Below are 17,021 nucleotides of genomic sequence, written 5' to 3' on the forward strand. Positions count from 1 at the left end.
GATTGATGTGGTGAAGCATTAGTGTGGCACAACTCACCACAGCCACGCTCAAGACAGGTCAAAGGGGCGCGAAAACTTTTATACCAAGTGCTGATTGACCTTACAACCCTGACATGGTTGACTATGTATAAACTATCAGCCTTTAAGGTACTTCAGGTAATTTCTAAATTCTGGCCCTTCATAGCAGTTTGAAAAAGACATGGAAGACAGCCCCAGGACATTACAAAAGCCCACGTATTCATCATACTTGATCTAAATTATGGGTAAATGTTGCTGCCTAATAGTCTTGAGTTGGGTTTGGGGGTTCTCCCCCAAGAAAATGTTGTTCAGGGTCTGATTCGTGTTTTCTATGTCATTTCAGACACAGATAAATGCAAGCACATTCAATAATCTATGCATAGACCTAATGAATGTCAGACAATTGTAGGAAAGATCAGGATCAGAAATTTATTGCATGTTCCAGTTGTAGGAGATCCATGACTTTCCAATTTACTGTGGGTCCATCCATTGACACAGAAAGCATGTTCCTTAAATTAAGTTCCTTGGTGCCCTCCTGAAATTATAAAAAAAATAAAATCAAAACAAAGTCCACCTCAAGAATGATAACATTTTCATTCATGTTCACTCAGATTAGATGGTTTGTCTAAAGTAGTGATTCTCAAACTGTGGTCTGGGTACCACTGGAGGTATGCCAGATTACCAAAGAGGTCTGTGAGCAAAAGTCATCCCCCAAAAATGACTGACATGGACTGTGACGCCGTTGAACATTTCCAATTCGCTTCTCATGACTTGTTTTCTAATCATGCACATTATCAGCAGGAGAAGTTAGCCATGGTTTCAGAAGACTAAAATGGCCTGCATTTTTACATGCATTAGGGATGATCATTAAGCCAAATATGTCAAGATTGTTTTTTTGTTTTTTTTATTGACTAAGTGGTCCTTGATTTGAAAGAAAAAATGTTTGAGAAACAAGTTAAGCCATAATAGTGAATGCTCACAAATTGGGCCTATGTGATAGGGTTCAGTGTCAACATTGTTAACCTAAAATTTAGAAGCACAAAACAGATATTTGGAGTCTAATTATGAACTGGGCTACATCATTTAATTCAATTCAATTTTACTTTTCACATAAAAAATATGCAAGAAGCATAATGCATATTGAATGCTTTATACAGTAAAGTTATGTACAGCACTGCCTTCCATCCATAATGCAAAAGTCCTATGCCTAGATGTCACCCACCCACAACATTTTTTTAACTGATTGGCTGGGACAATATATCGATGCATTTTGAATCGAGAAATTATTCTGGATCGATTCCAATTTTTCTGAATGCATCGCGATTCTCTCTCGAAAACGATTCTTAGTTTAGTTTTTAACAACAGATGCCACTGCGTTTAGATGCCTTACACACACCACTTGAACCTACTATAAAATAATAATTAATAAAGTTTGAAAACGTTGAAGCGAAGTACAAGGGTGTTTGCAGTGGGGCGTTTACATTAATCTCGCGTCATAAAGGCAATATATCAATTACATTCTCAGACTCTGCAGAACGCGCGAGCGCTCTTCGTCGTGAGCATTTGAGTGTTCGGTTAAAAACTAGCCTAGAGCGCCATCTGCAAAAACTAAGCTCAGAATCAATTCGCAAAGTATTCTGAAAAAATTTAAATCAATCCAACAATTGTGACGCATCTATATATTGTCCCAAATATTCATTAGGAAATAACAAAAACACATGAAGCATTTTAACATATTCAAATAATTTTAAATGTTACTTTTAGAGTCTTACCTTAAAGTGCTCCAGCAAGTCTTCTGCCGTTGAGGGGCTCAAAAACTGAGAACCAAGATAGGGAGACCTGACAATCGTGGTCTTGTCCACAGCTTTATCGTCTTTGCCCATGCTTGCGATTTCGCAAAATGCCGTGGTGGCGAACCATCAACGCAACGCGTTCATCAATCACTTACTCGTATGTCACCTATGGAATTATGCAGGTTGCACCGACGAAGTGCTGCCCCCAAATGTTGCGCTGGTCAAATTGCGGTCGAAAAAATAAATAAAAATGACGAGTCGGACATGAAATTTAAGATCCCACATGAAATTTAAGACATTCATATGGAAAATTCCAGGATTCAAGACATTTTCAGACCTTAAAAATCGAAAATTGTATTTAAGACATTTCAAGACTTTTTAAGGACCCGCGGGGACCCTGCTAAAAAGGAAACAATGACTGATTAAATAATTCATCATATAGAAAACGTGTGAAGGTTAGTTTGCCTCGCATGTGGGCTGGGTGCATTTGAAGGCCTCAAGGCCAAACCAACTGAGCTTATGAACAAAGAATACAAAGATAGAAAAACTACAGAAGGGAGATGTGTGTAAAACTTATTAAAATCCTATGATGTGTAATCCTCTGCAACACTGGTCACCTGGAAAGTGGTAGATAAGTGAAGTCTGCAGGCATATCGGCTTTGTTGTCTTCTTGAAATAAAGTAAAATTTTGACTTCTAGAACTCAGCATTATTTTGCAAGACAGAGAAGACTTTTCGTCCACAACATGATGTCCTTAGAACTGACCTCGACAAAACTGTATATATGTATGAAGCTGATATGTACAGTGCATACACTACTGCAGTAACTTTGTCAATCAAATTTATTTGGTTACAAAAAAGGTATAAAATTAAGAGTAGAAAAAAAAAAGCGTATGCATGTAGAATTCTGAAAAACAAAACAAAAATAGTCTTTTCAAAGAAAAGGCAGACTTTTTTTCATTTTTTGATTAAAAACATTCCACTGAGGGTACGAACTACGTTAAATACAGTATGCCATCTTGTCTGGTACTAAGAACTAACACAAACCCAAAAGGATTTTGGGGAAAACAGCTATGCTGAAACCTGCGTGACAGTGAGGCAAATTTACTTTATTAGCAGTAAACACAAAATGACATCAGTGAATGAATCGGTCACAGAAGCCGGACATATGAATCATTAGCAATGTGACAGTACATTCATTTGTGCAAGACCTGAGGGAGCAATACTTTCACAGCCAGAGAAGCTGCAAAATATATATAGCTCCCTGGGGAATGAGAGGTGTATATTTGATTCCTCAGTCGCATAAACAAGCATCACCGTTTCAGTTCTGCTGATTTAAATATGTTTTGGGGAATTGCTTAATGTGTTTCAGTTGTCACTTTAAGACCTGATATACATATTCAATCGGAAGGCATCTGGGGCAGGTTTCATCCCCTGTCCCATTGGCTCGGCTTGTGTTTGCATGTCTTTGTGTGAAGTTTCTACACAATTCAAGGCCATTGAATTCATGACAATCCATTATTGCCACCAAAAATAAATGAAGACATTGTAAGGTAGCAAAACAGGGGCACACTGTCTTTCTTTGTAGCCCATTTTTCATGTGATCTGATACATTTCAGTAATGTTTTATCAACCACTGTACAGCTCTTTCATCTGGATATAAGAAGAAACCTTCCACTTGGTCTCTACATGTGTTACTGGTTCCATAGTGCTGATGATGGGGTTGAAAGGAGACAGTCTATGTTCAGACCAGGCTTCAGTGTTTGCGGGTGCGCTGACCCCCTGCTCCGGTGGTTGTGACGTACAGGAGAGGCTGAAGTTGCCTGGTTTGGGGGCCACGCTTGATGAGGTGAGTGGAGGAAGGGACATCTGCTGTTGATCCTGTGGAGAATTAATAAAGGTCAACAGGAAATCAAAACTGACTCTAGAACTTTCTTAATTGTTGTTCATAGTGTAACTGAACACAATACACCTGTGCATAAAAAAATGAAAAAAAATAAAATACTGGTATTCACTGAACACAAATTCGATGGAATTAATTACAAGTTTATCTTGCAATAAATGTATGCATTAATTAATACATCATGAATGAGTAAATTAATAAATCATTAAAAAATAATAATAATTTAATATCATACCTGTTTGGGGAATATTGTGAGAGGGTCGAACTTTTGTAAGCTGAGGCTGGGCTCTGTGTTGGGGTCTCAGAACGGGGGCCGGGGGATGACCGTTAATGTGCAGGTGGGGATCAGAAGTGCTGTCCAGGGGACGAAATCGCTGGCTTGTGTTCTTAGCCTGAGACAACTATGGGGTGGAGAAAATATTGAGTTTGAAAAAAATAAAAATAATATATATATATATATATATATATATATATATATATATATATATATATATATATATATATATATATATATATATAAATTATGTTTTAAAGTCTACTTTTGTAGCATTAGAAGTTTTCGAATTATAATAGCAGTAGTAGTATTTTTTTATTGCCAAACAATTAGTAGCCTATTATTTAAACTGTTAAATATTTATACTACCATTCATAATTTTAGGGTCAGCAAGGGATTGTGATTTTTTTGGGAAATTAATACTTTTATTTAGTATTTAGGCATTCAATTTATCAAAAGTGCTAGTTAAGGCATAATGTAAGGCATTCAATATTACAAACAATTTCTATTTTTAAGATGCTGTTCTTTTAACCGTTCTATTAATCAAGGAATTAAAACATTTTAATAAAAATAATAATAACAAGCAGCTAAACGTTTTCAAACACTGATAATAATAAGATTTTATACCCCCCCCCCCCCCAACATATATTAGAGTATTACCGTATTTTTCGGACTATAAGTCGCACCCGAGTATAAGTCGCATAAGTCCCAAAATACGCCATGACGAGGAAAAAAACATATATAAGTCGCAACGGACTATAAGTCACATTTAATTAGACCCACGAACCAGGAGAAAGCATTACCGTCTACAGCCGCGAGAGGGCGCTCTATGCTGCTCAGTGTAGACTATAGGAGCACTGAGCAGCATCTCTGGCAGCATACAGCGCCCTCTCGCGGCTGTAGATGGTAATGTTTTAATCTGGTTCATTTCTCTCGGTTCATGTAAAATTAATTTTGATAAATAGGTCGCACCTGACTATAAGTCTCAGGACCAGCCAAACTATGAAAAAAAGTGTGACTTATAGTCCAGAAAATACGGTTAAATGATTTCTGAAGGATCATGTGACACTTGAAGGCAAGAGTAATAACTGCTGACAATTCTGCCTTGCCTCTTAAATTAACACAATATGCTTAATTGTCATAAAAATGTATTGTCATAAAAATACATTAAATTTTAATAACGCAAGATACAACTTCTTTTGGGGTGAATTATGACCTGAACAAGTTTTCGCGAGATTCATCCATTCATCTAAAAACTCACTGCTTGTCCTGTGACTTCAAAGGATCGAGATCTCCTCTTGCGCCTGCGACCCTCAAAGTCCTGCTCTCGTGCAGCGGGGTTCTTCACAGCCTGGCGGTTCCGCGGCCGTGTCCATGTGCCGCCAGGTGCGGGGCCGTCTCCCGTGCTGCTGGACAGGTTGTCATCGGAGGTGGCGTGGCATAGCTCTGGGCTGAGCTGTCTTCCACGCCGCAGCACCAGGCCTTTAGGGGGCACCTCAGTCAGAGACAGGTTACTCTTGTGCTTCTTGGGATCTAGGGGGGAAGGTGGTGGAGGCAATCGCAGGGCATCTATTTCTAGAACCTTAGAACGGCGTCGAGCAGCCTTGACTGCAATGTTTTGCACACCTCTTAGAATCTGCTGTCTCTCTGGAGGGAAAACAGTTCAGGGAAGAAGCCATGTAAGATTTGCCTCAACTGACCATTCAGAATCAAGAGATCCAAGGAGCTGTGTAACAGCACAAAGATGAAAGAGCAGAGGGACTCTAACCTTTAGGAGTCAGAGGGGCATCAGTGCCGTTTTCACTGCTCTCAGGTGAGGAGTCCAGATGGCTGCTCATACTGTTACTGAGATGGCTACATCTCAGAGCATCATCCAGGACAGATGGCAACAGCTGCAGAGATACAGTCAGCATAGTGTCAGACGCATTCATTTATTCAGTACACTCAGTTAAAAAACAGAGAAACCAATTCAAATGTAGAATAAACACAATATTCATTCTTTCTGTGAATATTTTTTCAGATTTTACCATTTTCATATATACTCCTGTTCAAAGCGGTCAAGATGTCAAAGACATCTCACCAAAGTTGCATTTGTCTGACCAAAAATACATTAAAAACTAATATTGTGAATATTTTTTACAATTCTTAAAAAATGTCTTCTATTTAAACACATTTTAAAATGAGTTTATGCCTGTGGTGCAAAGCTGAATTTTCAGCATCGTTACTCCAGTCTTCAGTCATCCTTCAGAAATCTTTCTAATATGCTGATTTGAAGCCCAATAAGCATTTTGTGTTATTATATATTTCATTAAGCAAGTGTTGAAAACAGTTCTGTTTAATATATTTGTGGAAACTAGACACTTTATATATATATTAGTTTTAAAGAACAGTTTATATATATATATATATATATATATATATATATATATATATATATATATATATATATCTTTCTGTTATATTATAAATATCGTTACTGTCAGTTTTGCTAAATAACAAATTATTTGTGACCCTGGACCACAAACCCAGTCATAAGTAGCATGACTGTGTTTGTAGCAACAGCCAACAATACATTATTGTTTTTTTTTTTTGTTTTTTTTTTTGTTTTTTTTTTAATTGCAAAAATCGTTAGGATATTAAATAAATATTATGTTCCATGAAGATACTCTGTAAATTTCCTACCATAAATATATCAAAACTTCATTTTTGATCAGTAATATGCATTGCTAAGAACTTTATTTGGACAGCTCTAAAGATGAGTTTCTCAATATTTAGATTTTTTTGCACCCTCAGATTTCAGATTTTCAAATAGTTGTATCTCAGCCAAATATTGTCCTATCCTAGCAAGCTTATTAATTCAGCTTTCAGATGATGTATAAATCTCAATTTCTCAAAAAAATGTGCCCTTATGTGGTCCAGGGTCACATTACAGTAAGCTGCAAATGTAGACTCCCAGAAGCTCACCTCTCTGTTGCCCTGGCCATTGATGTGAATGGGTGGTGGGGTCATCACTACAGAGTTCTTCATCTGTTTGTGACTACTCTTAAACACGCGGTCTCTGTATGGGCAGGAGAACATTTTTAACTTAGAAGTAAAAGCATGTGAACAAACTCAGACTCTTTTAACACAATATGAAGGAAGTAGTTATATTGCAGTTCTTTTTATGTCCACAGTACAAGCAGAATATTCCTTGCTATTTTGTTTTTTTCACATTCACAAAATTCAAAATATTTTTGGCCATTAAAGCTTTCCATACAAGGAAATATATTTAGTTTAGGGAAATGCCAAAAAGGTATCAAATTAATTTGCTTTGAGCTCTTCTTACCCATCAGGCTCTGGGAGAATCGGAGGCAGCGTGTGTCTCCTCAGTTTTGTCCGCCCTTCTCTGTTGTCTGAACCCAGGGTGCGAACACTTTCTTGGTCTGAATCCATCTCCTGCAAGGGGTCACGACCTCTACTGGGGAGGGTGATCTTGGGTAGGGAACCCTCCTACAGAGATATGTGTTAACATGTTCATGATCACTCTACTTTTATCATGTCGTTCTCTTGAAGAGCTTTTAAAGTCAACACGAAACTCGTTTTACTGTTATAATGTTCCATGTGAAGGAAAAGCTATTCAGGATTTTGGAAAATTGTGCACTGATGTTTTGTGCAAAATATGAGCAATAATGTGTATTCACAAAGAGTAAATTTTGATTTGATGTTGACTTGAAAATCCCTGCTTGACATACCCTAAGAGTACGGATGGTGAACTTGTCCAGGGCCACGACTCTGTCCAAGTTCTTCTCATCCATTTGCTTCATGTACATCTCATAGAGCTCTTGAAGATGAGGAGGAACCAGGAGACTGTGATCTGCAGAAACAACTTCTTATTACATTTATTTTCCCACAAGAACATGTATGTATGTATGTGTGTGTGTGTGTGTGTGTGTATGTATATATATATATATATATATATATATATATATATATATATATATATATATATATATATATATATATATATATATATATATATATATACATACACACACACACACACACACACACACACACACATATATTTTAGCTAGAACTATACTGAACCCTCATATTGCATCACTCTGGAAAACGTGACTGCCACAGTTTGGCCTGATTCATCTGTGGCTGAGATTTCGGTGCCATTTCTTATCCCTGCGAATGACTCACCATCAATAAACTGCCGCTGCTGCTGGATGATCTCATGGCAGAGGTGTCTGTGCTGTTCGAAACGCTGCACTACCACGTTTTTCTGTCGGATCACGTTGTCCTTGAGCAGCGCGCTGGATTGCATCTCTGCGTTCTCGATCTCCAGCTCGTGAACCTTGCAGAGGAGGCAAAGCACTTCCCTCTGCTCCTCTGAGCTCACACGGCAGGGGAGAAGCTCTTCGAGATGCCGTGCTTTCTCTCTGAGCTCTGCCAGGCGCTGCTCCAATCCGGCCTAAAGAGAACTGCTGTGATGAGTGACTTTATTAACATAGCAAACCATGCACAGATTCTCTTTGCTTATAAGGAGTCTCAGTCTAAAAACAGAAAGCAAATGTATAAAGGTAGTATGCATTGCCTTTGCAGAGTGTTCCAAATGAATAACAAGTTATTATAAAAAGTTCACTGAAATGAACCGGTTAAACCAACTGATTCACTAAAAGGAATCAGACATAAATGTTAAACTCAGTGCAGTACTGTGAGTTTTTGAGGTGTTGTCCCTCCCTCTAGTGGCTAATAACAACATTACCTTTTGTTTCTGTATTTTCTTCTGGTCAGCCATGAGCGTGACCAGGTTCTCTCTGGCGATGGCCACTTCTTGTGTCTCTGTGCTGTCAGGTAAAGATTCTGGTGAGTCCGAGTCTTTTTCACTTTCATCCTTATTAAAACTCTCCTTTCTCCTCTCGCCCTGCCACTTCTTTCTTCTCCTGAAGCGTTCTTGCTCCCAGCTAGATGAATAAAAATAAAATATTTCACAAAAGAAGTGTATTCAATCTGAAATGATAAAACAACCGTGTTCAAGACTGTGGATGATGGTCTACTGGCTAAAGTGTCCAAATAGCTTCAGGACAACGTGTGTAAGTAACTATAATCTTTTTTTGTTTATGTGCAGAATGAAGACTCACTCAGTGATTGTCAGCAGGTGTTTGGATGTGTCAATCTGGATTTCCATGTTGCTGTTGTCCAGCTCCATAAGACGCTTCCTGATGTCCATCTGCTGTCTAAATGCATCGATCAGCTGCTCCCGCAGTTGGTCCATCTCAGCCCGGCTCTGCTGAGAAGAGTGAGCCTGCACCTCCGCTACAGGCAAACACACAAAAGATATGTTATGACACACTTCTGAGTGAGAATAGAACAGATTAGAAATAGAACTGAAAACAGATTTTTAGAGATGTTTAATCTAATGGCAAAATATAGTCAAAATAATATATTTTAAATATATAGTAAACATTTGTAATATAATAGAACAAAATCAATTACATTTATATTCTAATCAAACAGAAAAGAACCAGAAAGACCAGAATAAAACAGAATAGAACTGAATCATTTAGAAAATAATAATAGATACAATAGACCAGAATTATCTTGTTAACATTATCTTATAAAAAGAAAATAACACAATAGAGTAGAATCAATGAAAAAAAAAGAAAACCAACAGAAAATAAAAATTAAGTATTGGAATAGAACATTACAGAATAATCAACAAGATTTAAATAAAACAGAATAATTTAGAAAAGAATATTATATAACAGATAATAATCTAATCAAGGAAACATTATCTATTAGAATTCAATAGAGTACAGTAGAGTAGAATAGAATTCAAATTAAAATCGAGATGATATCAATGGTACATACATACCACATAATAAAAGAATCAAACCGAACATGAAACATCATATGAGAATAGAACAGAACGGAATAAAACAGAATAGAACAACAAAGAATAGAATAGAATAGAATAGAATAGAATAGAATAGAATAGAATAGAATATCTCCCTTCACTTCTTACAGACAGGATGTTACCTTGAACATGGCGGATGTCTGTTCTGTCCGGGTTGAGCGTTCTGCTGGCCTGGTCTGCTATCTTTTTCTTCAGCCGCTGAATCTCGCTGCGCAGGTCAGAGATGATGCTGGTGTACTGGGCGATGTGATAGGACACGTTCAACAGATTTCTCTTTACCTGCATAGGAAGAGTGATAGGATCGCAAACAGTAAAAAAATCTCTTCGCCAAACAGTTATATTGAGAAACGGCATTACAAAGAGTGTAACAAAAATAATCCAATAATCTTACCGACAAAGACATGAAAAACTTTCTGACCCAAACTTTTTAAAGATAATAATGGGTGACTAGGTTGTGCATTGTTTTATCGTGTGTTAAACTAACCCGTGTGCGGATGCTTTTGGCACGGTCGGCATAAGTCAAGGTGTTCCGTGAATCCTCGAAGGCCAGAGATGCAGGGCTTATATGGGCAATCATCACCGTCCGACTGTTTCCTCCAAGAGAATCCTGCAGTCATGAGTTAACCCAGTAAGACAACCAAAATCAAGAAAAATATCCCATATGCCTCTCTGTTCATGAAGATTCACTCCGCTGTACCTTGAGCAATCGCGTGAGCTTGCTGTCTCTGTAGTTGACATATTTGTTACCATTCTTTTCGCTCAAAGCATTGATGCAGTTCCCCAGCGCAAGCAAAGAGCGGTTGATATGAGCGCCCTCTTTTAACCTTTGACCCCTGTTTTGTGTCTGAAAGCAGAAACAGTATTTATCGCACCAAGTTTTTAAACTGTCAGTCTACATGCAGGTTAGAAGTCTGCTAGAGCTTCCAGCAGGGGGCGCTCTTGTATATGACATTTTCTGAATAAATGCTCGACAGGCTCGTCTTCCTCATCAATGGAGAACAAACAAGCACTCATGTTTCTGTGCAACAAAACCCCATAACCAGAAACAACGTGATCTGCATGTGTGCCTGTCACATGCATGTTTAATCCTACAGGGTGCCTGAGTGGTTAACATTTTTAACTGTTTCCATGGCATATACATTGCACGCTCTCTAAATGTGTTCTCTCATATCTTCCCATCTCATGAAGTAAGTGGAAATTTCACTTTAATATTAAACATGATTCACTTATCTTTCATCAAAATCCCCTGATTGGACCTGTGGAGGTGTTGCATCATAACGGATGACGCAATCAACAAATATTTTCATTTACATGGCTTCATTTCCCTCCAACTTTATCACTTATAGTTAAATCACTCTTGGAATTGTTCCCTCGTCCCTGGCTGATATATGATTCTGAATATATCTGAGGCCAGCTGTGCCAGCTTTATTGTAAAAAGAAAGATTGATGGCCTTGTATTAATGATTACCATCTTTATAGGCATATGTTTGAGCTTACCCACTGTGCCTTTATGTTAAACTAAAAGATGGATGGACTTTTATATTTCACACATCATACCTGTGAAGCCCGTTCAGACCCTGCCAGATCGATCATGAAGAGACGTGCGAATCGCACTTCCTGCAGGATGTCTCGACATCGGCTCTGTTGCCGTACGGCCACCTGCAGCACAGCGTGAGAGCGAGAAGACGTCTGATTGGCTGCTGTCGGCTCTTGAGTTCTCTGCTTGTTTCCTTTCATTAACAACTCCATGATCTGTGAGAGAGAGCAAAAACAGAGGAAAAACTCAACATCCAGCTACACAGTACAATAATAAGTCAGAGGTTATATATATATATATATATATATATATATATATATATATATATATATATATATATATATATACACACACTTTTTATTATAAATGTTGAACAATTGTGCTGCTTAATATTTATATGGAAACTGATACATAAAAAAAGCATTTATTTTTAAATAGAAATATTATGTGACATAAAAAATTGCCTTACTGTCACTTTTTGATCAATTAAGTGCATCCTTGTTGAATAAGGGTTTCACTATTAAATACTTATTTAAATATACACCCCTATTGTTTTTATTAAGTATCATAGAATGCACATGAACAATGACTGCTGTAGCATTATTTATTTACTTTAATAAGTCTCTCTCTCTCAAACACATTATTTTAAGTAACATGGTGCTTGAATGATGTGTCTAACTGACCTCTCGTGCATTAATGGTGGAGACTTCTGTGATTCCTGCGACCTGTATTTCTCCCTTTGAGTCCTCTCTCAGGTCCAGAAACCCAGATGATGGATTCAGCAGGTCTCTTATCATCTCATTATAGATCTGAAACACAAGAATTAAACAGATTAAAGCCCATGCTCAGATTCCAAGATTACAATCATCGTTTATGCATTTGACATTTACATTCAATGCATCTGACAGACAGACGCTTTTATCTGAGGTGACCTGCAGTGCAGAAATATCAGAACGTGCAATCTGTGACCTTTCCATTACTAGCAACATGCTCTACCAGCTGAGCACATGGACAATGCTGTAATTTGTGAAATATGAAAGGAACTACTGACGACAGACCACTGAATTATTGAACATTTAGTCCACACTGCAGGTGTGACGCATTAAGTATTCCCCTCACAACACTTTTCAAACTTTCAAGCCCAAAAAATACTGATTGCAGTAATTCTGAATTAATTACATAAAGTAAATCAACACCTGTTTCAACCAATCAAAATCCAGAATCTATGGTACAAACTGTCATATACAGGTGCTGGTCATACAATTAGAATATCACCAAAAAGTTGATTTATTTCACTAATTCCATTCAAAAAGTGAAACTTGTATATTATATTCTGGACTGCTGCTGAGTGGTCCAATGTTCTCTGAGGAAAGTAAACTTTGCATTATGACAGCACCTATACAGTATTTTCAGGATGCTAGTGAAGAGATGAATGTCGCATTGAATATTTTAGGGTATTTCAATAAGCTTCATTCAACCCGGTTTAGAACAAGGCCACATCCTGAGCACCAACTGTGGTCACCGCAAAACTCTCAATTTAAGTCGTCCCAAACGTAATATTTCATCACTGTCAGTGAGGTCACTGTGATCTGCCGTAGGCATGTGATAATTTTAGGGTGACGCTGACAGTATGAAAAGAATCCATTGACAGAGAAAGAGTAGAAGACCCGTTAAAGATATAGATGGAAGGAAAGAGAAAATAGAAACAGGATAAACCGGGAGGTCTGAACCTAAACCACAGAAGCTCAAAATAAAAACGCTTTCTCTCCAGGGAAGCGTTCCCTTGAGCATTTGGACAGCCCAATGTAAACAGGAGTTTTAATGTGAAGGTGTAAGAAAAGCAGAGGACAGGAGAGCATTGTGCTCTTCACTGAGGTCGCTCTTTCCGTGTGTGGACGGAGTGGATTACTCATAGGTCTGCAGATCCCAAACACCCCTTTAACCTAAAGAAGTCACACAGATCTGTGTGTTTATGTGTGTACATCAAGATGCTAAAGCATACAAAGTGTGTGTGTTAGTGAGTGCACGCAGGCAAAAAAAAAAAAAAAAAAAACTCGCAAAAAATTATATTTCTGATAAGAATATAATAATACTAATAAAAAAGTATTTAGAATTATTAACAATTATTAACATATTCTTATATAATTAAAATGTATGGTTCAATTACATACTGGGTTATAGGACACTGTAAGATACTGCAGCGCTTTCACCATTTTAAAGGAGAAATAACACGTTGTCAAACATCAGTCACTATAGAAATACTGCTGAACAGACTTTGACTGACAAAATGGGCAATGCAACATGTCGAGAAAAAACACGAGACAGAAAGAGAAAAAAGACCCAGAGAACTGAAGTGGTGCTGCTGTCAGCTCACACATGTGATCTCAAATGCACACGCATCAGCTGTCAAAAACAGGACAGAGCTATTGAGTTTGAAGGCTAAACTGGAGCTCTGGAGACAGATTTACCCATAGACTTACCGTATTTTACAGACTATAAGTCACACTTTTTTTCATAGTTTGGCTGGTCCTGCGACTTATAGTCAGGTGCGACTTATTTATCAAAATTAATTTGACATTACCCAAGAGAAATGAAGAGAGTGAACCAAGAGAAAACATTACCGTCTCCAGCTGCCAGAGGGATGTTTTCTCTTGGTTCTTGGGTCTAAATAAATGAGACTTATAGTCCAGTGCGACTTATATGTGTTTTTTTCCCTCATCATGACGTATTTTTGGACTGATGCGACTTATACTCAGGTGCGACTTATAGTCCGAAGAATACGGTACACTGAAGGAGGTACCCAAGCCATATTTAGAGATCAGAATGTCATATAGACTTTAGAGTAAACTTATTTAAATTCAAATTAAATTAAATTATTTAATTATATTATTATTTAATTATATTATTATTATTATTATTATTATTATTATTATTATTATTATATTAATACAATGCTTTTTTGGCTATTGGTTAAAATTAGTGCTGTCAATCGATTAAAAAAAAAAAAACTAATTAATCGCACAATTTTTTTTAATTAATCGCGATTAATCGCAATTAAAAGACTGAAACTTTTTGGATATGTAAATGTAAAATGTAAATAATTAATGTAAACTCAAGACAAAGAAACTATTTAAATTCAAAATATGATTGTTTATTGGAATTTTTGTTTAACTTGTAACACAGATTTTCTCATGTAAACAACATACCTGCAATAAACCATCAATATCCTCCAAATTAACTGTTGGCTTGAAATCCATATTTATTACAGAAATAAAAACACAGGCATGTAAGTGCCATTTGAATTTCAAAACAATCAATGCCAATAAAAAAACAAAAATGATTTCCATGTTGAATTCTAAGTGGACTGCAAAAAAATTCCAAAGTATAGTCATTGCCAGTGCTTTAAGTGGGCCGGTACGCACTGGTACTCAGTACCGCCACTTCCAAATATAGCTCTTGAGCGTACCGCCACCTCTCCGTGTGCCCAGAACGTGCTTGTAGCGTACCGGTACGCTCATTTGGACATCTGTTTTAATAGAGGTTTTAATCTCTTACCTGCACTGCCGATTTTCAGAGCGCCCTTCACAATGCAAGCTTCCTAATTCATCCCACCCAGAGCAGAAACTACGTTACCCATTCACCCTTAAGTTATGCAAGTGAATAGCGCATGTGTCGCTTTTCCCACTGTTAAGTGTCAACAACTCAACGTGGCCGAAGAAGGTGTGTGAAACTCGTTGTGAGTGTACACCACACTCGGTTCGGTTTAATATCAAATACAGTTAACAACAACACTTAATATGTTTTCTTGGCTTCAGACTCTGAATACTGCAAGTACAAGACCAGAATCAGATGATTCACTGACTGACGCCTCACCAAATTTGAATCCTATCACTGCAGGTCAGACTCAAGCTAATGAAGTAATGCAGCTCTTTCAGGAAGGGTGACCAGACGTCCCGAAAAATTCGCGACAGTCCCAAAATCTAAACTGTTGTCCCGACTCCCGAATCTGGCCCTAATTGTCCCGAAAAATATACTAAAGCAAAATCTTGAGTATTTATTGTCTGATCAACATTAAAAACTGTCTGCGGAGGTTGAGTCGTCCTGCAGCCCCCGCTGGCTGCTCATTGGCTGCAGCATCTTTTTTCTAAGTTCTAAAAAAATACCGTAGACGGCAAGGCACAAATTTAGATATTCATTTATCTAATTAATCTATAGCCTATGCACAAAGACAAAGACATCTTTTTGTCCCCTTTTTGTTTTAAAGCTTGATGAAGAGAGAGAGCGCAAGTTTCTGCAGCTGCGAGGAGGACAGTGATGCACGCGTACAGGGGTGATTGACAGTTCGCGGCACTGTGTACAAAAAATACTCCGCTACACAATTATTTCGTTATTTTCGTTTAAGCTTATTAACGTTAGCGTTACAGAAAGGTCTGATTTACGCACTGTTACAACAGTCATTGTTTTTTTTGTTTTTTTTTTTGTTTTTTTTAAACAATGACATTTGAGTTCATGATTTTAATGTTGCTGTTTCTTGTGGCAGACTGAAGAGTAATCCGGCAGAGTTTTATAGTGAAACTTTCCGTCTAAAAGTCCTTCCTTGGTCTTATCCATATTTCTTTGCACGTTGAACACACATAGACCACAACCGGAAATAAAAAACAAATGCAACCGGGTTAATTGCGTTATTTTTTTTTTTTACGCGTTAAATATTTCAAATTAATCGAATGCGTTAATGCGCTAATTTTGACAGCACTAGTAAAAATATACCCCAGCAACTTAAGACTTCTTTTGTTGTCCAGGGTCACATATAATATAATGGGTAATATTATGCCTTTTTTGCAGACATTTTTCTTTTAAGATGCAAGGCTGTGTTACTTGGCCAGTTACATGTTTCTTGGTCTGTTTCTAGGCTAACACAGTAGGGGATTGTTTTGAGTAAACTTTGTTCCATCACAACTCAAGAGGGGAAACAAGCTTTCTAGTATCAATACAACATCACCGTAATCAAAGATGCTGAGATAGTCACTAAGCCGACAAGATTACCCCTCCCTCAGGCAAACAGAGCTGATAAACAGACGTGCTATTGGCCGCTTGGCACAGGCCTGATGATTATCTTATCACATAACACTTAAGCTGTTACCCTTTTTTATTGTTAAAAACTAAATGAGGGCAACTGACTCTACTATGTGTATTTATTTAGCATGGTAATAGTGTGACAGTATTCTATATCAGTTCTATATCAAATCTCAATACGGATACAATATGTAATGGGAAAAAAAACAACAACAAATGGCTGCTAAAATCCAATTTAGAAACCAAATGAAGCTCTCACCTCCAAGTAGGACATTGAGACACTGTACTGCATGTCATCACTGGTTTCTTCGATGGCTTTGAATAGGTCATTTAACGTGCGAACATAAATACCAGGTTCTCTGTCTGTTCCCAGCATAGTGTAAGTCTTCCCACAACCTGCAGACACACACATCTGCTTATTAGAATAGGCACATCAATGCCTCTTTTCTTAAATGTGAAATGATTGTAGATAATCAGCATATGTTCATCAGCATGGCATAAACAGAAGGCACAGGTGTG

General features: G+C 37.5%; 1 protein-coding gene and 1 long non-coding RNA gene across 2 annotated transcripts in view; both read right to left on the minus strand.

Annotated features, from left to right (window-relative positions):
- Positions 1–428: 428 nt before the first annotated feature.
- LOC127969441 (uncharacterized) lies at positions 429–2,211 on the minus strand. Its single transcript, XR_008156269.1, has 2 exons — positions 1,791–2,211; positions 429–553 (listed from the first exon to the last, which is right to left on the minus strand). It is a non-coding gene; the product is annotated as an uncharacterized LOC127969441 (long non-coding RNA).
- A 687-nt stretch (positions 2,212–2,898) lies between these two features.
- The window catches only part of LOC127969210 (kinesin-like protein KIF19), a 44,839-nt gene continuing 30,716 nt past the window's right edge, over positions 2,899–17,021 (minus strand). Inside the window, exons 5-20 of the mRNA XM_052571017.1 lie at positions 16,762–16,898; positions 12,113–12,238; positions 11,450–11,644; positions 10,590–10,736; positions 10,377–10,499; positions 10,015–10,171; positions 9,117–9,291; positions 8,741–8,939; positions 8,176–8,446; positions 7,719–7,840; positions 7,313–7,476; positions 6,952–7,045; positions 5,756–5,879; positions 5,249–5,634; positions 3,949–4,114; positions 2,899–3,691 (exon numbers count right to left, since the gene is read on the minus strand). Of these exons, the coding sequence (XP_052426977.1) occupies positions 3,567–3,691; positions 3,949–4,114; positions 5,249–5,634; positions 5,756–5,879; positions 6,952–7,045; positions 7,313–7,476; positions 7,719–7,840; positions 8,176–8,446; positions 8,741–8,939; positions 9,117–9,291; positions 10,015–10,171; positions 10,377–10,499; positions 10,590–10,736; positions 11,450–11,644; positions 12,113–12,238; positions 16,762–16,898 (2,711 nt within the window). The 3' untranslated portion in view covers positions 2,899–3,566. The remainder of the gene's footprint in view (positions 3,692–3,948; positions 4,115–5,248; positions 5,635–5,755; positions 5,880–6,951; positions 7,046–7,312; positions 7,477–7,718; positions 7,841–8,175; positions 8,447–8,740; positions 8,940–9,116; positions 9,292–10,014; positions 10,172–10,376; positions 10,500–10,589; positions 10,737–11,449; positions 11,645–12,112; positions 12,239–16,761; positions 16,899–17,021) is intronic.

This window comes from Carassius gibelio, chromosome B12 (genome assembly GCF_023724105.1).
Source record: "Carassius gibelio isolate Cgi1373 ecotype wild population from Czech Republic chromosome B12, carGib1.2-hapl.c, whole genome shotgun sequence".
Classification (NCBI taxonomy): Eukaryota; Metazoa; Chordata; class Actinopteri; order Cypriniformes; family Cyprinidae; genus Carassius; species Carassius gibelio.